The 25,568-nt window shown below is 34.7% G+C and overlaps 1 protein-coding gene and 1 non-coding gene across 2 annotated transcripts in view; both read right to left on the minus strand.

Moving 5' to 3' along the window:
• The window catches only part of CDK17 (cyclin dependent kinase 17), a 115,021-nt gene that overhangs the window by 13,277 nt on the left and 76,176 nt on the right, over positions 1-25,568 (minus strand). The window contains exons 3-10 of the mRNA XM_050749314.1: positions 25,028-25,192; positions 20,393-20,526; positions 18,117-18,242; positions 7,794-7,850; positions 6,370-6,484; positions 5,421-5,515; positions 5,059-5,121; positions 2,812-2,935 (exon numbers count right to left, since the gene is read on the minus strand). Of these exons, the coding sequence (XP_050605271.1) occupies positions 2,812-2,935; positions 5,059-5,121; positions 5,421-5,515; positions 6,370-6,484; positions 7,794-7,850; positions 18,117-18,242; positions 20,393-20,526; positions 25,028-25,192 (879 nt within the window). The remainder of the gene's footprint in view (positions 1-2,811; positions 2,936-5,058; positions 5,122-5,420; positions 5,516-6,369; positions 6,485-7,793; positions 7,851-18,116; positions 18,243-20,392; positions 20,527-25,027; positions 25,193-25,568) is intronic.
• Positions 10,508-10,644, minus strand: LOC126931953 (U4 spliceosomal RNA). The gene has a single exon (XR_007718050.1). It is a non-coding gene; the product is annotated as a U4 spliceosomal RNA (small nuclear RNA).

Consider the following 25,568-nt stretch of genomic DNA (forward strand, 5'->3'; position numbering starts at 1 on the left):
TACCCTTCAAATGGCAAAGTATTAAATGAGCAAAAGTATAGGCATTTCCAGAACAAATTCACCATTTAATAACAGTGAAGAGTAATACTTGAACCACTTGTATTTATCAAATTTAACGAAATACTCCAAACATAAAACTAGCATAATCAAAGCCAGGTGTGATGGCTCACACCTGTAATCCCAGCATTTTGGGAGGCCAAGGCAGGCAGATTGCTTGAGGCCAGGAGTTTGAGACCAGCCTGAACAACACGGTGAAACCCCATCTCTACTAAAAATACAAAATTTATCTGGGTGTGGTGGCACCCCTGTAATCCCAGCTATTTGGCGGCTGAGGCACCAGAATCGCTTGAACCCAGAAGGCGGAGGTTGTAGTGAGCTGAGATTGCACCACTACACTCCAGCCAGGGTGACAGAGCAAGACCCTGTCTTAAAACAAACAAACAAAAAACTACTATAATCATTTATGAAAAAGAACTATAAATTCTAGTTATGGAAAACTGCATGGGTTTTTAAAAAGTAAGTTCTCTAAGAGTATTCAAACTCTCAGAATGTGGAATACAAAAAATTCAAAGCTACTCTACAGAGTTCCTTTGATACGAAAAAGTTTACTTTCTAGAAGCAAAAAGAGCATTTAATTTTACTTTCAATTCCCTTAAAACCAGGTTAGCTAAAAAGATATAGATAAATAGCTGCAATTAAATTATTGAGCATATAATACAGAGTAATGGTGGCAGGTATATTAAGGGAACTCCTTTCAGTAGTTGCTTCTAAACTCATTGCTCTCAAGACCCATTTTCTACTCCTGAAAATTATCAAAGACCTAAAGAGCTTTTATTTTTGTGGATATATTTACTGATATTTGCCACATTAGAAAGTAAAACAGCAAATTTTAAAATATTTTCTCTTTAAAAACACCACCCATTATATATAGCATGAATGACATTTTTATGGAAAACTTTTTTTATATAAAAACAAAACTTAGTAAGAAGAATGGCCTTCTTGTAAATCTCTTTGAAATCTTGTTTTTGGTGTAGAGATGGGGTCCTGCTATGTTGCCCAAGCTGGTCTTAAACTCCTGGCTTCAAGTGATCCTCCCACCTCAGCCTCTTAAGTGCTGGGATTACACCCCTAAGCCACTATGTCTGGCCTAAAGTTGATTTTAATAGAAGACAACTGGATTCCACATCTGTTTTTGCATTCGATGTGTTGTGATGTTACTTTGATACATATCACAACATGTATCACAGTAGATGAAATATACATATCACAACATACATACATATAGGAAGGAAATCAGATCTCACACAGATATGAGGCTGGAAAGAGGAGGGGCATTTTAATAGCCTTTTCTGATAAACATGAATAGTTTTCTTTGACATTACATCAGAACTACAAAGTAAGTGGTCTCTTTAAAGCTTTGTGGTAACAGAAATTATAACGATGAACCTCTCATACTTTTGTTGCACTAAAATTCATTGATCTATCTTGTACTTTAAATGGGTCTTTTATCCATGCATGATTCTGTAATGTCATGCATTGGCCATTTGGAAAACACTGGTTCCCTGAGTTATACATTCCAAATGTTTATATACTTTTTCAGCATATCGAAAAATCGTGTTAACATCAACATCGATCTCATCAGAAAAGTCTCTGAGTACTAAAAAGCCATCAAACTCAAAGCAGATCCCAATTTCCAAACTCTAATTTTTGCTTGAAAACTTGAATTTTATTATTGGCAAGAAATATTGTGAGTTCTTGTCCTTGAAATGATAGGCTTCCTTCATTCATTTTCAGGAAAATGTCTGCCAAATACCTAAGTCTGAATAACCATAGTTTGTCTGTCAGTCATTAAGTAAAAATGGTGTCCCTTCAAATAACGGGGCTAGTTCAATTTGCACTCAAATAATCACGAGTACTCTTCCTTGAGAGGCAACCACATTATTTCTGTGTGCAGCAAATGTGTTTTATGTACACTTCCCATTTTATCACATAAAATATTAAAAAGAAATGTCAAGGATGGAAATTAAATACAATTAATAAATTTTATTGCTTCATCATGTACCTTTTTAAGTGTAACTGACAGTTTTCCCTTTACGTAAATGTAGTGGTAAAGCATACAATGATGGCCTGGGCCCGGTGGCTCACGCCTGTAATCCCAGCACTTTGGGAGGCCGAGGTGGGTGGACCACCTGAGGTCAGGAGTTTGAGACCAGCCTGACCAACATGGTGGTCACACTAAATATACAAAATTAGCAAGGCATGGTGGCGCATGCCTGTAATCCCAGCTACCTGGGAGGCTGAGGCAGGAGAGTCACTTGAACCCAGGAGGCGGAGGTTGCAGTGAGCCAAGATCACACCATTGTACTCCAGCCTGGGCTTCAAGAGCAAAACTCCATCTTTCAAACAAACAAACAAACAAAAAGAATAAAATGATTTATTTTGGTGCCACTACTTTGATATATAGTTTTATGCGTTATTACTTTGGGATCATCATTGCAAGTATTAACACAGTGAAAAAGGCAAATAACAGATGGTACAATTTTGGTAATATATTTACATTTAGAGGCCTCCTACAAGGGTCTCAGGAGCCCTAGGGGTCTATGTCCACACCTGAGAACAGCCTGTGCCTTTTACAATTTACTGCTAATAACCAACATAAATCACCCACTGAAGTTCTGTCAAATATCTTATTCTGTGGACTACCAAGACAATTTCCAAACCCACATAAAAGCAATGGCATATTATGACAGTGGTTGATCTTTTAAATTTAAGAACCTGGAAGTACTAATAGATATCTCATACATTCCATACCAAAATCTGCTAGCTTTAATTCTCCTTTTTCATTAATGAGGAGGTTCTGTGGTTTCAAGTCTCGATGCAATACCTTTCTTCTATGGCAATATGCCAAACCACGTAGAATTTGGTACAGAAACAGCTATAAAAACAAATAAATAAAAATTAGTCTTACAGATGAGACATGCTTTAGTATAAGCATAAATGATAGTAAGCAGAAAAGCAACTGGCCTAGAACATTGTAACAGGAAAAAGAAAGTAATTGCATCCGTAAGTACCATGTCTATTTCCTTTTATAGTGGCTTTCTGAATTTAATAGTTTATTATTCTATTTGAAGCACCCACTTCTTTTAGTCTAACAGTATCTATGGAAATATTTTTTAAAATGAAACTTCCTCCTAGCAGTAACAGTTGATTTACTGTGGAAAATGACTTAAAAAACATATCCTCATAAACTTACAGGCCTACTAAGGTTTACATAGTTTAATTATAAAATTCTGGCAAAACAACCAACCAATCCCCCTCCCACTCAACGCTCCTTAAAAAAACAAAAAGAAAAACTCTGATCTGGGGCAGTGTCTTTAAAATAAGGCACTGGAGTTGGTGATTTTATGAAAAGTCTGAGGTATCAAAGATAATGCTGCTGCACAGCTCTGGCAAATTACTTACTATAAAAATAACCTAAACCAGCTTCTATCACCCACCTCTTGGGTACTTTACTTTCAGCACGTCCTACTCAGCCTTCAAAATCTACTGTGATTCACAAAGGGGCATTAGCCCTATAGTGTTCTGAACGACTCTGAAAAAAGCAATTCCTATAAGGCTAATGGTAGGGTTTTAGTTGTAGATTTTGGTAGAAAGAGGCTTCTGGAACACATAAGACCTTTGATTCTCTGGGGTTAACAAAAAGAACCTCAAGTACAGAGGATTCAAGAGTTTCCCCTCAGTTCATTTGTAGGTGAAAAATAGAGCATCAGAACACTGAGGCAGCCAAGGCAGCAGGTCAATGGTATGCCTGAATGAATTCTCTGTGCCAAAGTCTCTGCAGTCTACATAATTATGTTTTTAAAACTCTAAAACTACTATAAATGAATTCCTGTTACACTTTGTATTTTGCAAGTATAAAGGCCATTTAAACAAATAAATAATAAATGCTTTCCAACTTAAGCTAATCATGTAAACCTGGCATTAAAGAAATAAACGTCTCAACATTTGTGAAATTAACATCATGAAGGACCTTGTTTTATTTTCAAATTATTGCTAATAAAAAGCAGAAAAAACAAAATTAAAACCAAAAAAAGATACAAAATGGCAGTTATAACACTTTGCAAACAAAAAATGTAAAATATGATGAAAACAACCCTGACAGAATATATATGGAAGTACATTTAAAGCCCTTTTAAAAAATCCTTAGCAATGTGTTATCCATATGTTCTGAGCTGTCTTTTAGTAACAGAAACTGGCTCTCTCTTATAACCACCAAACTTAATATTTTTTTAAATGTAAGTTTAAAATTACTACCTACAGAATTAGAAATGTCTGAAGTGCACAGCTGTGACAGCCTATTTTCAGAATAGGTTCTTACATATTGTTGACTAAGTTTGGATAAATAAATCTTTGCTAAATTTGGATACACCACTCAGGTCAAAGAAACCTACTATAAGAATACAAACTATGCCTGATGCTGTTACTCAGTTGATAACTTTTGGGTGTCATCTGGCACTGATTTTATGGCAAACTTTTTTAGCATTAAATTTTTAAATATGTTGTAGTAAGAAAACATACCAATTATCTTACTCCGCTTCCTAACAGTACAGATTGGTATTTCCAGCATAGGGTCCACAAAACCTGCATGTTCTGGCCTTATTCGTTAGTCCTGAAAAGTTGTTGTTTTATAATTAAATACCATTTATTTGGGGAGTTCACTATTTAAAGAAGGCCTTTCACAGAATGCACCCATCATTTGTATTTATTTTGAATTTTTTTTTAAAGCAGAATATACCTGTACATATATTCTGTATTAGGACAATCAGTTATAATGTGAAATGTCAAAAGAATAAAGTGGTTCTACAAAAAGGTCTGATCCTAAGAAAGCTATAGTATAGTCAACAGAAGTTCTGGGTAAATATTGCATGTTCAGAGGACAATAACCTATAAAGGCCAAACAGAAAACCCTGAAAAAGAGTTATGAGGCTGGTACATTTCATTATATAATGGTTCACCTATGCTTTAAACAAAATTTTAAAATTACATACGAAAACATACCTTTACGTTGTGCATACTCATGATGTTTCCACAGTCATCCATGTACTGTTTCAGGTCTTTATCCTGGAAAAACACAGTACTCTGCTATGTGATACACAGTTTTCAGAATGTTGTGACTGGTTCACTTAATAGTGTTTTTCAAAATATGTCGTTTTTCAAGAAAAGATATTGGATGCACCATACACATAATTTAATTTAATTAAAAACTGATAACTAAACAATAAAGTTCCTTGGGCTGTTAAAAAGTCCAATTTATCTAAGCACAGTTGCAGTTTAAAGAAAAATAAAAAACAAACTAAAAGTCCAGTTTACTATGTTTTTCTAAAGCAAAGTTAAATACTGAATTTTTATGAGATGCTTACCAGATACTCAAACACCAAAGTCAAAGATTTATCTGTGTGAACAATGTCATGTAAGGTTACTATATTTGCATGTTTTAAATCCTTTAATAGTGAAACTGCAAAACAGAAAAAGAAAGACAATTGTTTAGTCTGTGGTAGTCTTTATAAAAACCTGAAGTAAGTTGAACATATGAACTGATTAAAAGATTCTCTTAAGTTCAGGTCTTGGGCGGTGGCTCACACCTATAATCCCAGCACTTTTGAGAGGCTGAGGCAGGTGGATCACTTGAGCCCAGGAGTTCAAGACCAGCCTGGAAAACAGTGCTATTTAAAAAAAAAAAAAAAGATTCTCTTAAGTTTAAAACAATAATTTACCAAGGGGATTGGTTGTAAAAATTTTCATGGAAATCAGTTTTTTCTTTTCTTTTATACTACCGGGTTTGATATTATAATACTTAAAATTGTTCCCAATATTATAATATTCTCATATCACCTTCTGTATTTTTCTTAAATGTTAACTTTTGAAACTTCTGGGATTAATTTAGATATAAAGTACATGGAACCATTTTTCCCCTCCACATTACTAATCGGTTGCCTCAAGCCATTTTCTGAATAATATTTTCTTTATAAAATGGTACTATGATATAAATGTTTACATACTGTTTTTTAATTTATTTAGTTTATCTGGCTAATTTATAGTTACCATGTTCCCCATGTACCAATGTATAACATTTCCCTGTGACACACAGTTGTCTATGATAGTGATTTTTAATGAATTCAGATTTCATTATAAGTTATACACTAATATAATTCCTTTCTTGTGAATATCAGCTTTAGAAATTAGCTTTTTAAAGGTTTAATTATATCTTCCAGTCATTTATTACTTGTATATCTGAGCTCTTTTTACTTATAAAAAATAAACTCTTATTCCACCACTCTGATTTTAAAATGTTCTGTATAATTATTATACCTTCTCTTATAGCTGTGCAGGGTGCACCTTCTTCATGTTCCAATCGGATCTCTTTTAATGCCACCAAATTCTCTGTCAATTTACTTCTTCCTTTATACACTGTTGCATATGTACCCTATAAAATATATGTTTAAAGGACACATCAAAAGTATCATAAGAGTCTATTTAATACCATCTTATAATAAAGAGCTCTACCTGAATTTCTAATTTCTAAGCATTGTTAAATTCCATCTTGCAAAGAAAAACACACAATGATCAGCCTTGGCTTTTCTTACTGCAAACAGGACTTTCAGTTCATATGCACAGCTTCCATACTTCTGTAAACACTACAGAGTGCCTCAAGAGTATAAAAACATAGACAGAATATTTACTTTTTGTACTTTATTTCAGATTAACAATTAGATCAACAGCTTTAAAATCAAAGGTGCTTTACCTGCAATGGTATATGGAGACTGATGGACACTAATTGAACATATTAATTGAAAAATGAAAACGTAATATACATATTGTTAAATCACAATTTTTTTTTTTTTTTGAGATGGAGTTTCATTCTTTCGCCCAGGCTACAGTGCAAGTGGCACGATCTCAGCTTGCTTCAACCTCCATCTTCCGGTTTCAAGCGATTCTCCTGACTCAGCCTCCCGAGTAGCTGGGATTACAGGCACCCGCCACCACGCCCGGCTAATTTTTGTATTTTCAGTACAGATGGGCTTTCACAATGTTGGCTAGGCTGGTCTCAAACTCCTGACCTCGTGATCCACCCGCCTTGGCCTCCCAAAATGCTGGGATTACAGGCGTGAGCCACCGCACCCGGCAATCATAAAAATTCTACCCATGTTTCTAGACTTTTCAGAATCTTCGTACATTAACTCTCCTTTAAAAAACAAGGATCTCTTCTATCATTGCCAGGACAGCCCTCAAGCTCCTTTAAGGCTTCCCTATTATTTTCTTTGCCCTTTCTTACTATAGGAGGTAGGCCACTTCTAAATCAGTAGTACCAGTAGCAAGTCCAAGAAAACCAAGATCTTAAGAACTTCCTTAACTTTCAAAAAATGTGTTTTTATCTTTATTCTGATTTTTCACAGGTCTGAACTCATGCAATTTCCCATAATGGCACAGACAGTAGAATGCCAGTGGACTAAGTGACAAATGCCTACTTTGTTATCAAGAAAACATAATACTTCTACTGCAATAAAAATTTCAAAGCTATAAAAAAAATCAATTTCCTCTCAAACTGATGGGATAATTTCAAGAACTGAAGACTCTTAACTCCTAGAAACTCTGTTACCTTTCCAGAACAAGTATATAATCTTGTAGACATCAGTATTTATATTTTTTCCAGGTTAACAAAAACTGTGGAGTAACAGAGAATGAAGAATAAGAAAAAAATGTGTCTTACATTTTTGAAATAAATATTTACTTACCTCTCCAAGCTTTTCCAATTTGATGTAGGTTTCCATTTTTCCAAAGCCGATTTCTGACTGAAAAGTAAACAATGATAAATTTTGTATTTATTCTTTTTTTTTTTTTGAGACAGCGTCGTCTCACTCTGTCGCCCAGGCTGGAGTGCGGTGGTACAATCTTGGCTCATTGCAACCTCCACCTCCTGGGTTTGAGTGATTCTCCTGCCTCAGCCTCCGGAGCAGCTGGGATTACAGACGCGCACCACCTCGCCCAGCTAATTTTTGTATTTTTAGCAGAGACAGGGTTTCAAAATGTTGGCCAGGCTGTTCTTGAACTCCTGACCTCAAGTGATCTGCCTGCCTTGGCCTCCCAAAGTGCTGGGATTACAGGTGTGAGCTACCGCGCCTGGCCTAGTATTTATTCTTAAAGTTTCAATTCATCTCTTCCTCAACTTTTGAAACTTTTCCACTCTAAAGAGTGACTAAGAATAGAAAAATCTGATTATAATCAAATGGTTGAATATCTATCAAGTTTTAAAATAAACCCAATGTTGGAATATTCAAAGGTTCAAAAATATCAAAGTTCACAATCAAAATTGTCAACCCAACTTTTATATACGTAGTTAACACTCTGTCAAGAAAAATATTTTATTTTATTCTAAGATACCACAGGCATTTTAAGATACTAAAGAATCTTATCAAGGATAACTACTTGGGATTTTCTTTTTAACAAAATTGCAAAATAAATATTTTTCCTATATATTTTCCCTCACCAATCTTAATTCCCAAGGAAGCCGTGCAAACAATAAAATACTATTTGTTTCAGGCTTTCCAATCAAAATATAATGAAAAAGACAACTGAAAATCATGCTCTACTACGGATCAGGAAATGGCAAACATAGAAGCAGCAATGTAAGTCTAATTCTGGCTACACCCTCTCGCCAAAAACAAAAACAAAAACAAAAACAAAAAAAACAACCCACAACAAGAGAAAATGCTTTAAAAGTGAGTTCTCAAAAACCTTGAGCTTGCCTGCCTATTGTGTATGGAGATGATAAATAGGGCAGATGAAATATACCTAAATATGTAATACAGACCCAATATTTAAAATGAAAAAGAAAAAACTGTAACAATATTTAGGAAAAAAAAATTTTTGATAGATTGAAAACTAGGGACTGAGAGAGCAGAAATATTTAAAAAAGTAAAACAGAATGAGAAAATAAAGTAGCAGAGGCCCCTCAAAAGAACTGTTTTTATCTTTTTGTTTCAATGATATATATCATATTAAAAGCCATGTGGAAAATTACACATCCAATAGTACTTAACTCAATTTTAGTAAACTAATTAAAACTTCGGTTACAGGTATTATTGAATGAATGAAAAATTATTTTTGTACTGTTTATGACATTTTCCTATATATGACATTTTTCATAAAACATTAAATTAAAAATGAAGTTTTACAACCATCATACACTATTCATCCATGTATTGTACATGACTCAGTATTAAGTCCTTTGCTTTCTGGTATCAATAACTATGCAAAATAAAGAAGTAAAACTACAATAGATAACATTTTTAAAATACAAGTGAAGTTTTTAAAATCAGTATGAAAAACATGGCAAATAGCCCACTATCTGGTACATGACAGTCTGATTCTGAATAATATTTTAATTCACATATGTTTTATATAGCCTATTTATATATGATCTTAAACACTTTACTTTATAAAAAAAGCTAATTGCCAAGATCACAGAAACTAATAAAGTATCTTTATTCTGATACTTATCTCTGGAATTTATAAATTCATGAATATGGAACTATCGCATTTTTGCCATGAATTTTAGGTTTTGTGTCATATTTTATGGGGGGAAAAACACTATATTGAGAATAAATGCAAACTAGTATGAACAAAAGAATGAATATTCCTGAAAAAAATATTTAAAATGTCATTACAACAATGAGAAGCACACAGGAAATAAGACTGTAAGCTAGGCATTTTTTCTTCTCAGGAGTAGAGTAATTTTCTTATTAATCCTTTTATCTGGAATGAATGAACACTACTATGTTCTTAAAACATCAAACACACTAGGGTCCAATGGTTACTATGACAAAATGTCGAGGTTTGCTTTAAAGACTATGTAAATGGACTACAAATTAGACTGCAAAGACAAAAATGTATGAGGTTAGGTTTAAATTTGAATAATCAGTCTAGAAAATAAACAACACTACTGAATTCCACCCATGCAGGCAGGCAGGCAGGCAGGCAGAGAATTCAGACAAAGGCACAATTACACTAGTGAATTGTCTGTCAGATCCTAATTCAAAAAGTAAAAGCGTAGCCCCCATTTTAGAAATTTCCAACTTACGATTTAATGATTACATCAAAATAGTACTTACTGAATCTTTAAATAAAATTTTTAGAAAATTTTGCTTGCATTTTTAGTTGCTGAACACGACAAGATTAACAATAGATATAATGACTAGCTTGTTGACGTGCTCTCCTACAGAAATTATTCAGAGGACAGAGGACAAAGCTCATTTATTCAACATTTACCCAGCACAATGTTAGGTGCTAGAGAAGACAGATAGATATGATTCCCACTTTCACGAGTTCACAATCTAGACTGAGTTCCATCCTAGATTATTTTAGAATATTTTAAAAGTTTCATAGAAAAAGAAATAATAGCTAAAGAAATAGCACAATAAACTTTATAATGTATATGTTGTTGTTTCAGTCTCTGTAGAAACTCAAAAATTGCCAGTGCCAACTATATTGCAAGTTGTCATGGCGGGGTATTTTGGAAAAATTTTCAATTAGCAATAACTGCGCCTTGGATAAACCTTGGGTATGATACTACCACTGCTCAAAGCTTATATTTTCATGTAATATAAAAGCCCCCTTAATCCTGCTTTCCAGACAAATAAAGGGAATTTTTTCTGATATTTCACTGTTCCAAGAAAATACTTCACTTTTTGGCAGCCCCAAGCAAACTCCTATTTAGATGACTCTTAGAGCATAAGCATATGAAAATTCTAAAAATATATATATATAAATTAAATTATAATTTATAATAGTATTCCTAGAATTCAGTGTAACTTGTAAGCAATACCAAGCCTTATGGAAAATTTTTTGTTTACTTTGGATCTAGCAACGTAATTACTCTATCACATGCTGGAGATGCTGTTCTAACTGAGCACCGAAACAAATGAAGTACAGAAGGTCCCCCTTATCCACAGGGGATACTTCTAAGACCACCAATGGATGCCTGAAACAGCAGATAGCACTGAAACCTGTATGTACTAGGTTTTCCCCTATACATATCAATACATTCCTAAGATAAAGTTTAATTTATAAATTTTGCAGAGTAAGAGATCAATAAAATAACTATAAGAATACACTGTAATAAAAGTTACGTGAATGCTGTCTCTCTCACTCTCAAAGTAATCTTATTGCATTATATTCACCTATCTTCAGACTGTGCTTGACCTCAGGTAACTGAAATTGTGGAAAATGAAACCAGAGATAAAGGGGGAAGCTTCTCTATGTACAGAGGATATATAGATGACATTTTAAGAGTGAGTATGTATTAATATATAAGAAACAGGGCCGGGCACAGTGGCTCATGCCTGTAATCCCAGCACTTTGGGAGGCTGAGGCAGGTGGATCACGAGGTCAGGAGATCAAGACCATCCTGGTCAGCATGGTGAAACCCTGTCTTTACTAAAAATACAAAAATTAGCTGGGTGTAGTGGTGCACGCCTGTAATCTCAGCTACTCGGGAGGCTGAGGCAGGAGAATCGCTTGAACCTGGGAGGCGGAGATTGTGGTGAGCCAAGATCGTGCCACTGCACTCCAGCCTGGCAACAGAGCAAGACTCCGTCTCAACAACAAAAAAAGAAACAGCAGGGGAAGAGGGAGGCTTTTTCAAACATTCATTTCCCTCCCTGTGGGAATTACCCAGTTACTGTTAATGACAGAAATGTGTTTTATCCCTTAGACTTGGTAGGCAGGGGGAGAGATTGAGAATCTCTATTCTACTGAGTCAATTTGTCTTACAAAAATTGCTGTTATCACCACCACAATACCACCTTAATCCTGTATACCTGTACATAATATGCTAAAGGTAAATTCTGTGGGACTTTGAACCTCACTTCCACATTCCATCTTATCTTTCTAATTGCTGACAAATGTAAGGACTTGACTGTATTTTCTCACCTGCTCTGAGAAATAAGAAAGGTCTATATGGTCTACATTGGTAAAACCAGGAATGAAGAATCCAAACATTCATTGTTTAGGAAGGAATATGCTCTTAAAATGTAGAAACCTATGATTTTAATACAATAAGACAAATTTTTATATATGGATGACCTTCATTCTAATTGAAGCTGCACTCAGTCTCACAAAACTTCCACTGGGTATATACTATTATCGTAAGGGCAATGAAGCGCTGATGAATCCTGACTATCTACATATAGGCTTTCCCACTATTCTAATATTTAACTAAATATGCTGAGAATATTTTATTTCTTATCAATCATAAAGTACTACTAAACAGCACTTCACCAATCCAATAGCCAATATTTTTAACATGACATATGATCACTAAATGTAATGTGGTATCCTGGACAGGGTACTGGGACAGAAAAAGAACACTGACAAAAAATTAGTAAAATCTGAATAAACTATGGAGTTTTGTTACTAGTAATGTACCAATGTTGGTTCCTTAGTTGTGACAAATGTATTAAAGTAATATAAAATGTTAGTAATATGGTAACTGGATAAGTGATATATAAGAACTATATAATTTTTGTAATTTTTTCTGTAAATATAAAACTAAAATTGTAAGTTTATGTAAATAAAAAGTCAATGGAAAGGATTAAGATAAGGAATTGGAGACTGAACACACATGAGTTTATAGGGATAACAGTCTTAAGCATCCTGAAAAGATGGGATAGTAAGGGGGACAACTTCTCAAAATTAAAAACAAAGAACAGAATGAGTATATGTATAGTAGATTTGCAAGTTTATTATACAGAAAAGGAGGGAGTTTCCAGTTAATGGCCCCCTTTTATTTTTGAGACAAGGTCTCTCGCTCTGTTGCCAAGGCTGGAGTGCAGTGGTGCAATCATGGCTCACCGCAACCTCATCCTCTTGGGCTCAAGTGATCCTCTCACCTCCCACCTACCAAGTAGCTGGGACTACAAAGGTGTGCCACTACGCCTGGCTAGCTTTGTTTATTTTTTGTAAAGATGGAGGTCTCACTATGTTGTCCAGGCTGGTCTTGGACTCCTGGGCTCAAGCAAACCTCCTGCCTCAGTCTCTCAAAGTGGTGGGATTACAGGCATGAGCCACAGCATCTGGCCCTCTCTCTTTTTTGATGTAGGAAGAGAGATCATCTGCTTACAGTAAGAAGAGGAAGAGTTAATCAGAGAAAGACAGTGGAGTAGCCAGGCAACACTGGGGATCTATGCAAGGCTGATGACCATAAATTTATATTAGACCCAATGAGCACCACTGTATAACTTCTCCAGGAAAAATGAATTGTTTCTTAATTCCTACTCAAGCAAAGGTTTTATGTTATTTTCACTACTCATTATATATTGTCATTAGAAAATATGAAAACAGGCCAGGAGAGGTGGCTTACACCTGTAATGATTTGGGAGGGCAAAGCAAGAGGACTGCTTGAGGCCAGGAGTTCAAGACCAGCCTGGGCAATATAGTGTGACCCTGTCTCTACAAATAATTTGTAAAAAAAAAAAAAATGAGAACACCACACTGAAAGTTTAAAACTTCTAGAAGACAAGGCTAAATTTTACATTTTACCTTAAAAAACATTTTATTTTTTAGATTAAGGGTATATTATCCATGGAAAAAATGAACTCTAGTACACGTGAATAATATTTTTCTTTTCCTGCCTCCTTTCCATCCATCCCTAATCTTTACCCATCTCTTTTACACATAAACCTAGGGTCCAGACTTCTATGCTGAAAAACTGATCTCTTTGAAAAAACTTTTACTTTTTAGGTATATAAAGAATATATTATCCATAGATACACAAATTCTAATACATGTGAAAGAATGAATTTCTTTTTCCCACTCCTTTTCCATCCATCCCTAACTTTCACTTGCCCTCCTTCACTGCCTATGTTCAAATATAAACCTAGGGTAGAGATTTTCATTTTGAAGAATAATTTTTAATGTATTTCCAAAAAGTATGCTTTAGTAAGGTAGATGAATAATGAAATGGATGTATCAGTAAAATCCAAAACATAGCTGGCATGATTTATCTGAAATCTGTAAGCCCAGGCCAGGCGCAGGGGCTCACGCCTGTAATCCCAGCACTTTGGGAGGCTGAGGCAGGCAGATCACCTGAATTGGGGAGTTCAAGACCAGCCTGACCAACATGGAGAAACCCTGTCTCTACTAAAAATATAAAACTAGCCAGGCATGGTGGCGCATGCCTGTAATCCCAGCTACTCAGGGGGCTGACACAGGAGAATCGCTTGAACCCAGGAGGCGAAGGTTGTGGTGACCCGAGATCATGCTATTGCACTCCAGCATGGGCAACAAGAGTGAAACTCCATCTCAACAAAAAAAAAGGGGGGAGGTAGGTAGGAACACTTAACCATAAATAAAAACTCTAATCACTTAGCATTCATTAGAGGGCACTGTTTTCCTTAATTTCATGTAGACTGTAAAAGATGCTCTTAAATGATAGCTTAAAAAATTACATGGTGATTAAATCAATTTTTACTCCCCATTGGAACAAATACAACCTCAAAATTTTTCCTAAGTACCAATCTTTGATAAAAATTGATAGCCAAAGAAAACTTTGACCTGACAATCAAATGGCAAAATCATCCCAATAAAAATGTCTTGGCCAAGCACAGTGGCTCACGCCTGTAATCCCAACACTGTGGGAGACTGAGGCAGGTGGATCACTTGAGGTCAGCAGTTCGAGACCAGCTTGGCCAACACGGCAAAACCCCGTCTCTACTAAAAATACAAAAATTAACCAGGCATGGTGGCATATGCCTATAATATCAGCTACTCAAGAGACTGAAGCATGAAAATCACTTAACCAGAGGCAGAGGTTGCAGTGAGCCGAGATCGCGTCATTGTACTCCTGCCTGGGTGACAAAGTGACACTCTGTCTCTCTCTCTCTCTCACACACACACCCCCAAAAAAAATGTCTTAAGTAGTGATGCTGAATTATGACAATCATAAGCTTATACCAAAATCAAGTCTGTGTTATACTTTTTACCATATTTATATAGTGGTGAATGTCAAATAACAATGTGCTCATGGTATATACAGCATAAAGTGATTTTATTTTTTTAGAGTATGTAACCAAAATATTTTTTAGAATATCTAACTGGAATATCTAACCTGACCCACTTGGGCCAGGTGCTGTGGGGTGGCTCACACCGATAATCCTAGCACTTTGGGAAACCAATGCAGAAGGACTGCTTGAGGCCAGGCACTGGAAACCAGCATGGGCAACACAGTGAGATGCCATCTCTACAAAAAAAAAAAAGTTTTTTAATTAGCTGGGTGTGGTCATGTACACCTGCAGTCCTAGCTACTCAGGAGCCTGACATGTGAGAATTGCTTGGGCCCAGGAGTTCAAGATTACAGTGAGCTATGATCGTGCTACCTCATTCCAGCCTAGGTGACAGAGTTGGACCTTGTCTCCAAAGAAAATAGTTCCATTACATAATAATATATAAAGGCTGGATGCAGTGGCTCACGCCTGTAATCCCAGCACTTTGGGAGGCCGAGGCAGGTGGATCACTCGAGGTCAGGTGTTCAAGACCAGCCTGGCCAACATGGTGAAATCACATCTCTACTAAAAATACAAAAATTAGTGGGGCATGGCGGTGCATACCCATAATCCCAGTTACCTGGGAGGCTAAGGCTGGAGAATCGCTTGAACCCGGGGAGGCAGAGATTGCAGTGAGCCAAAATTGCACCATTGCACTCCAGCTTGGGTGACAGAGCAGGACTCCGTCTCCAAAAAATAATAATAATAATAATAATAATAACAACAATAATGTAAAAAAGGAGATACATCAACTGCTAGCAATCCAAGAGTTATCATCAATTTCTCTTCCTTCAGGTGCAAAGTCCAACTGGATATTAGGTGGTATTTTATCCCTTCCTGGTCCCTAGGATTTATGTTCTACTTTCTATTTCCATCTGATTGCCACATCACCCTTAATTTTGAATAAATTCCTAATTCTCCTTGCCTCTAGTCTTTCTCTCTAATTCATTGTTTGTACTTTTCCTAAAGCTAATGCTATGAAACAAAAATGTGATCATGTCAGCCCCTGTTTAAATAAATACCTTTGATGTCTTCTCATTACATAGGAAGAAGTCCAGACTCCTTGGCCTGACATCTAAGGCTTCATTCTGGATCTGTCCTGTCCGTTCAAGCCATAGCTTTTATATTATTCCATATTACCCTTCATATCAGTTCTAATTTCCCAAACATGACATACACACCCAAACCTCTGGGTTTCAGTTTTAGTACACAAATTTTCCTCTGCTTAGAACACCCTTCATTCATAGACCATTTTTAACTGACAAATTTCTGCCCATCCTTCTAGAACCAGCACAACTGCTATCTCTGTAAGTTTGTAACTTACCAAGGCATTTTACTTCCTGCCTCTTTTGTTGTCCCAAAGCACTTTATATGTATCTCTACTATAGGACTATCATCATCCAAAAGAGATTCTCACATAAACAACCACCTGAATTTATGTTAAAGTGATACTGCAATAAGAAAAGTTATCCTTTGAATAAATGGTGCTGGGTTAATTACTAAATATTAGGAAAATGTATTTGTAAGACATGTAATGACAAAGGTCCTTTATACAAAATATACTGAAAAATTCGTATAAACCAATAAGAAAAGACAGAAAACCCAATAGGAAAGAGAAGAAAAACAGACTTGGGTAGTTAATTCACAAAGAGAATATCTAAATATAAACACGTAAGAAACATATGATGAATAATAAACACATAGAAAGGTGTTCAACTTAGTCATCAGACAAATGCAAAACAAAACCAAGAGACCACTATCAACTCACTAGAAAAGTTAAAATAATAATTTTTAAAAGACATTATCAAAAGTTGGCAAGGAGAACAACCAGAACTATTATATGCTAGTGATGGAAGTATAAGTTGGTACAACCACTCTGGAAAGCTGTTGACAGTACCTAGGGAAGCACAACATACACATACAATATAATGAAACAATTCCACTCCTAGGTAAGCACTCAACAGAAATGCTTACATATGTTAACCAAAAAACATGCACAGCAATGGTGATAGAAGCATTATTTGGTAATAGCCAAAAACTGAAAACAACCAGAATGCCCATCGACAAGAGAATGGATAAAGTACAGTACACTCATAAATGGAATATTATGCAACAATGAAAATGAACTATCTATAATTACACGCAAAAATAGGGCTGAAACTCGCAAACGTAACACTGAACAAAAGAAGCCAACCACAAAAATAATACATATGTATAACTTACATACATACTGGGATACATATTGTGCAATATATATATAAACTTTATATAAGTATATAATTCTATATATTTATATAAAATATATTTTAATATAATTACATATTCATAATTACACAAAGCTCAGAAGTTTTAATAAGGATAATCAGAAAGATAATATTACACATCTAAAAAATAAATAAGAATATATGTGAATGGGATTTAAAAAGATCCACATATCAAAACATACTATAAAAACAGTATGATCAGAACAGTGTCACACATATGTGTAAAACTAATCTTTAGCATCAGAAAGCAGAGAGTATGGCTACAGTTGAGGAAGTGAGGAATACTAAGCAAAGAGAAAGGGAGTAGCACGGGGTTTCTGAGATTTCTGAAATTTTCTTTTACTGATCCAGGTACTAGTTACACAGGTATGTTAACATTTCAAAAGTTGGTTGAGCTGTACAATTATGGTTTGTGTACTTCTCTGTATATCTAGTATATATTAATATGTATGTTTATCCAGCACATATCTAGTATATCTATATATCTAGTATGTATTTATATATCTAGCACATATTAATATTTACCAAAAATAAAATATACCTTAAATCCTATTCCAATATGCATTCTATTGAATGCATCTTAAGGGTTCCAATAAACCTTTAAGAATGGGAAATAATAAAATCGAGAAGGCAATATAATAAAATTTAGCTATTCCAAGGTCAAATATAAAAGTTAATTCAAAATGTTCACACCCAGAAGAATCAAACAAGCAGATCTGATTGATGGTGGAGGTACAGGAGACCAAAAACTTACTAAGGAAGCTCTACGAGACCTTCGACTCATTGGTTGGTCAAATGGTGGACTGTTAATCTGCAACTTTTCAAGATACCCATCAGGTATTCTGATGTCTGCAGGCAGCGATAACCGCTTATTTAAATCCTTAAAAAAAAAAAAAAGTAATCAAAAATAGAAAAGGCAAGGGCATTTGGCTTTTGTATTCATAGGCTCTAATATATTATTTCTTAGCGATAAGTAACTGTAAAGTTTTATTGCAGTTGCAAAGTTACCTACATGGATTATATGTGACACACTCATGGCAAAAACATTTACTGTAAGCAAACATATACAGCGAAGTGTTACAGAAATGAAATTTTGCAACCCCAGTAATTTTTAAGTCCTTTCACTGGTAAATTAAACTTGAAATTTACTTTAAAATTATTATAGTAAGAATAGGCAAAGACTACCACAAACTCTGTGATCAGTTTAAATAACCAAGTACATAAGATCCTGTATGCAACATGGGGAAAGAGAATTATATTTATTACTGCCATGTTAATGGCATTTCTACTTTATTTAATTATACAATGTGAGCTGGGAGAAACTTGAAAAGAATCTTGCCTATATCATCACATCAAGAAATTTAAGCCCTATAAAAAGAAATTCCTCCTATTCATAATAGCAGCCAAATCATGAAACAGAATGGAGAGGTATAGGAACTGCATAAATATTTACTGAGAAATATAAGACTTAAGTATAAAAACATACAATGCCACCAAATGGTAAGAATAAGTAATGAAAAGATACTGGTCCTCCCTATATTAATCTTATAAGTTATATAACCACTAAGAAAACACAATAAGCTTATTCTTAGAACAAAATAAAATGCCTAAAATGTATCAATAATAGAATAAACAGAAAAAAATCCAAAAACCTTCTATAATAAGAAAGAGTATATATGTATATGGGGGAGAGATACAAAAATAAGTCTTTCCAGATATTAAAATATACTATAGATCAGGTGCAGTGACTCAAGCCTGTAATCCTAGCACTTTGGGAAGCCAATATAGTGAAACCCAGTCTCTAAAAAAAAAAATACAAAAAAATTAGCCAGGCGTGGTGGTGTGTGCCTCTAGTCCCAGCTCCTTGGGGGGCTGAGGTAGGAGGATCACTTGAGGCCAGGAGGTTGAAGTTGTGGTAACCTGAGATCCCACCACTGTACTCCAGTCTGGGTGACAGAATGAGGCCCTGTCTCATAAAACAGAAAAAAATACATACTATAAAAAGAATATAATCTAGAGCATGCCTCCTTAGTGGTGGGGAAACAAATTACAGCTCAATGAAGAATGAGAAACTCCAGATACAGACCCTAATACTAAATAAAACAAATGATTTTAAAAATCATCTATAAGGTGAAGAAAAATAAGAAATATTTTCATTAGTATTGTGTCACATAAATATATCATTGATTTCAACAATTGAAAATATTAATTTATCATTTAGAAAACTGGTAAGTTTTCCTTAACTGATCAAGATGCAATCCTTTTATAATGAAAATATAACCAACCAATAGGACAGATACCCTAATCATCATTTCAACAGCATCAAAAAAGCAACAATACTTTTATTTCAAAACATGTTCAATTTTTTTTGCAGAAACCTATTTTAGTTTACAGTATGTACTGAAATAACAGTCACGATCAACTTATATCCTCAAGGTTATACCACAACGCTTACAAAGCAAAGAAAATGAATTCTTCATCCTTTTACATGGAGAAATAAATGTGCTTCAGAGACTAGTAGGTATAGTGAACCACAAAGGAAAGGACACCCACTTTTATAATATAATGCAAGAAAAAAAGCTGTGTATTTTATTTATACCTCTTAAAATCTGAAAGAGAAAATAAAATGCTAATTACCCAAATGAATCTCAAAAATATAATTAAAATAATATTTTCTAAAAATAAGACATTGCTAATATATCAACCTGTATTTCTAGAATTTTTGAAAATTCACTTCTCCTTAATGGAGAAACTAAAATAACGTTTCACCAAAAATTAAAATAAATGTTTCACAGAATGTGAGCAACTATAATACTGCATATCTATGTTGGGATAAAAATGTAAAGAGTGGAAATATTCGCAGACTGCAATTTATGAATGCAAAGAAGTAACTTTCTTACAAGTGTCACGTGTCTTCATGAAAATTTTTAAATGGGCATATACGATACATACATATCGAGTGGAGTAAATATATGTAAAATATACCAACACACATATTCACAGGTATATTTGTATTTTTTAAATGATTACCTCCATTGAGATCCGTCTATGTATACGATTTCTGAGACAAACACCTGTAGGTGACTGGACTTCATCAGATGATGTCCCAGAAGCTTGGTCACTCTCACCATCTGATCCCATTTTCAGATTTTCATGAACAATATCTATATTAAAAAATGAAACATTAAAAGAGATACACTATATTCTAATATATAATTTATTATCACTGTGGGTAAAATATGGAAGGCCAACAAGTAAAAATCATAGCATAAAAGTCATTTACATTCTGGGTGCCACAGGTATGCAGTTAGTAGATGAAAATATGACTCAAATGTCTTAAAATAGTAGTATGAAATTTTTTTACACTTTCAAATTATGAAAAAAATTAACATTCAAGTTATTATCAAGGGTTGAGTAATATATTACTATAATAAAATATATTATATTGAGTATATAATATAAACTGCAAATAATATCTCTGAGAATGAGTCAGTGCTCTCATTTTCTAGATCTGGGAACTGAGACTTGAAAGGTTAAATGATTTTCAAAAGGTCACAAGGCTTGGACGCAGAGCTAGAATAGATGCCTGGTCATTTGCCTCTTATTTAGTATTCTTTCCATTAAATAATGTGTCACTGGGTCTATGGTCAAATGGAGCTAATTCTTTCAATGTTCTTTAAAACACCTCTTAAAAGCTGCTAATGCAGTTTCTCCTCCCTGCACCCTCAGCGTTAAAAATAAAACAAAAAATTATTTGCTGAATATCTGCTTTGGACGAGAACTATAAAAACAAGTTTATGATCTTCAAATACTCAAAATCTGTTCAGAGCAAAAACATATTACAATAAAGGTGGGTTATGGTATGTTTAATAGAGATAAAAGTTAAATGGAAGTAGGGCGAGGAAGATAAATTCCATTTGAAAATATTAAAAACAAACTTATATACTGTTTTCTTTTTTTTTTTTTTTTTTTGAGACAAGGTCTTGCTCTCTTGGCCAAATCGGAGTGCAGTGGCACAATCATGGCTCACTGCAGCCTCTACTTCCCAGGCTCAAGCAATCCTCCTGCTTCAGCCTCCCAAGTAGCAGGGAGTACAGGCACCCACCACATCTGGTGTTTTGTTTTGTTTTATTATTTTTTTATTTTTATTTTATTTTTATTTTTTATTTTTGTAGAGACAAGGTTTTGCTGTGATGTTCAGGCTCATCTTGAACTTGTAGCAATTTATGCCTAGTGTTCCATTACTGGAACACTAAGTATGTGGGAGTTACTTATATCCTACTGCTCAAGGTCATCACCAAGGTCTGATTGCAAAAATTCAAAAAACTGCAACTTCAGGAATCCACCCACCTTGGCCTCCCAAAGTGATCGGATTATAGACATAAGCCACCACACCCAGCCAAGTTACATACTTATATACCTGCATTTGTCAGTCATTCTCTAATAACCTAGCAAGAAGAGTATACCAGAAACAAATGCTAGATCTCTAGAACTCCTCTCTTGCCACTATTACTTTCTATACACATATTCATTTTCCAAAAAGAACTATGTTGTTTCATGCTGCATTGCTTTAACACATGCTTTTTCTCATTTTTAAAAGATGCCTTTTCCTATTTTATCAACCTTGTGAGATCAGGCTTAGTCTTCAAAACTATGCTCATGTGTCATCACTCAGTGAAGTCTTTTCTAATCTCAGACACAGTTGACTACTGTGCCCCCACCCACTGCACTGAAGAACACTTTTTTGTGCATATGATTTTATAAGATCCTTGGGGATGGGATTTAGCTTGCTCACTTTTCTATTTCCAGAACTTAACCAACCGTCTGGCACTTAGAAGGTGCTTAACAAGTATTCAAGGGAACTGCATATTAACTAACAATCAAAGAATGGCCTAGATAACTAGATCTCTTTTTCAAATGAAGTTATATGAAATATCAATGTGTGAGACAATTAAAAATAGTATTTTATAAGTATGTTAACTTTTTAAAATATTCACATATAAAATTACGAGAACTGCTTAGATTAAGGAGAAATATGAACTCATGGGTCTCATATCAACTCTATCTTAGAACTCACTTTATGTCTGTATTTTTGTCTTGGTTAACTCAATATTGAGAAAACAATTAATATTCATAAGCAGTTGCAAATGATAATGGATTTTTAATAGCTCAATATGTAATCTAAGAATACACTTCAGTCAGTTATGTTGAGATTTCTGGAGAAATTTTATAGTGATACGTGAACAAAAAATTAATTTGGCAGCAAAAGTAATGTATTGGTGATTCATTCCTAACCTCTTAAAATTTGGTATATAACACATCTGAGGTCACATAATCTTTTCTGTCACACTTTCAAAATGTTAAAAATAATTTAATGATGCCTTCCATTTCTAGTGAGATACGAAAATCTTCCTTTCCTCAAGAAAATGTTGACTAAAATATAATATTTTAAAATGTAGAGCTGAATGTGCAAAAATGTATCAATAATACCTAGGAAGCAAAAAGAGAGGACTGAAAACCCAAAGCTGTTATGCATAAATTGACTCTTATCACTGTCTTGGGAGAGGCTGCTGATCTGGATGAGAAGGTCCCTGGGTTTACCTTCCACATTGGGATAAACAATGAAGCCCTGGGTTTCTGAGTTACAAGTGAGACCTTCCTACAGAAAGGCTCAACTCCCAAAGTGCTACACCTTTGAGACTTAAAGAGTACACTTAAAAAAAAATCTGTCCTGTTGCACAAGGAACTGGATGACAAAGAAAGCTTACTAATCTCAGACTGAATAAATACTTGAGTACCATCTGACCCAAACAAGAAATTACTCAGGTCATTAACAAACAAGCATAGTTCTGACATGATTACCAGTTGGTATTTTCATTTCCATCAAGACAAATGTGAAACAATGAAGGCTTGTTAGAACTTTACTCATCTGTCGGGGGGAGAGGGATATCTTTGCTGATCAGGTAATGTAACAGCTGCATATACAATATACTTTTCTCCTTCAGCACAATACCCTTTAAATTTAATCTGCATTACTAACATTTTCAATACACTGTCTTAATTCTAGAACAAAGGTCTAGAACAAGTGTGGCTTCTTTTTATATGGCCCATGAGCTAAAAATGTTTTTTGTATTTTTAAAGGATTATTAAACAGAGAAGAATATGCAATGGAGACTATATGTCCATAAAACCTAAAACATTTATTACTAACTGTCCCCTTAAAAAAAGCGTTTGCAAACCCCTGGTCTAGATAAACAAGAAAACAATAAGCCAAGGCCTGATCTATAGTGTTTTCTGACCTCTCTCTCCATGGACAACTTCAGGCTACCAACATGACAACACTGACCATATGGTTGGGAAGAAATGTGCAGTAGCACACCATCATATAGTGTTTTTGAACATAGAGCTAGAATAGAAAAAATAATCCCAGTGGCATAGATAATAGTTAGAAGTGGTAAAAAATTAGGAAGCAACGACTTTTGAGTATTCATTACCTTTGTTTTTAATTTAGTTTACTTATTTGTAAACTTATATAATTTAAAAGTTAATATCTGTTTAACAACCAGTTTGCAAAGTTCCTGAAAATTTAACAATCATCTCTCATGAACTAGTGTGAGCCAACTCCAGCACACCATTCTGTAGAGATACACCTACAGAGATAAATGCAATATGCATTTCTCATAGAAAAAAACCTCACTGTAGATAAGCTCATACTCCCAAAATTAAAGAAACACATTTGGAAATAATATACTATCCGAAGAGTAAGCACATAAAATGAGCAGTAGAATAAAACCCCTAGGAACTTCAGTAAATATAATTATCTAAGAAGACTATAAAATAGTTAAAGTGATTTTTAAAATCAAAACATAATAGGACAGGTGTGGTGGCTCATGCCTGTAATCCCAGCACTCTGGGAGGCCAAGGCAAGTGGATCACTTGAGTCCAGGAGTTCAAGACCAGCCTGGGCAACATAGTGAGACCCTGTCTCTTTAAAAAAAAAAAAAAAAATTAGCCAGGCGTAGTGGCATGCACAGGTAGTTCCAGCTACTCAGGAGGCTGAAGTGGGAGGATCATTTCAGCCTGAGAGGTCAGGGCTGCAGTGAGCCTCAATGGCTCCACTGCATTTCCCTCCAGCCTGGGTGACAGAGGGAGATGCTGTCTCAAAAAAAAATAAAAATAAAAACATAAAGACATCATCAAAAAAGGCCAGAGGAATAAACAAATATAAACAGAAACTTGCAAATTTTTTTTCTTGGATATTTAAAGATGTAATGACAGAAGAAGAAACAATTTGGCTGATAACCATATATACTAATCATTGCACTAGGCTTTATATGGTGATGATCTGAAAAGTTACTGAAGCATGACCCTAAAATAAACACCATCCCAAATTGCCATTCATCTTGAAATACTGCATCCATTTATTATGGGTTTAATTTCCCTCCTGATGGACAGGTTTTTCAAATATTACTTCTCTGTACTGTCAGCACTACTACCTCTCTAGAACTTTCCATCTTTCTGCTATTCCTCTTGATCTCAACTTGATTTTTATCTGACAGAAGAAACCAGATAATAAAAGTTGCTGACTTTTATACAACTAAAACTTAACAATTTACGTGATGTATAATCAGAAAGGTAAACACAATAGACAAGTAATCAAAGTACCTAATCTGCTTCCATTTCTAGGCATTGCCATGAAGGAACCAAGGCTCCCTCCAATAACACTGTGTGGTCTCCGCAATGGGGGCTTCTTGAAAGATCCTGTGTACTGGTGGAGGAAGGAATGCATGCTGTGAGACGTTGGAGGCCTGCCATTCTTCACAATAGGCTCTGTGGTTCGTAGTATTCAAAAATCATTCCATCATCAGCCCAAGATCCAGGATCACATGAGAAGGATTGAGAAAGCAAAACAGAAAGCAAATCAAAAAGTTGTAACAGAGATTATTACATTTAGCCTAACTGCTTTGCTTACCTATACACAGTACTAAAATTAAAATCGTTTCTCTGAAAAAAAAACTTAAGAAAATACTTGAATATTTTAAGTTGGTCTAATAACCATCCATTTCTTACATAATCAAAAGTGGCTAAGAACCACAAAACTACTAATATACCCAACCAAATTTTCATCCGTTTGTTTATTTTAGTGTATCTCAAGAATGTTTCCATACCACTCCTCCATTTACTGACTATCTGTGTGCCTTATTTT

The sequence above is a fragment of the Macaca thibetana genome, chromosome 11, assembly GCF_024542745.1.
Source record: "Macaca thibetana thibetana isolate TM-01 chromosome 11, ASM2454274v1, whole genome shotgun sequence".
Taxonomy (NCBI): Eukaryota; Metazoa; Chordata; class Mammalia; order Primates; family Cercopithecidae; genus Macaca; species Macaca thibetana.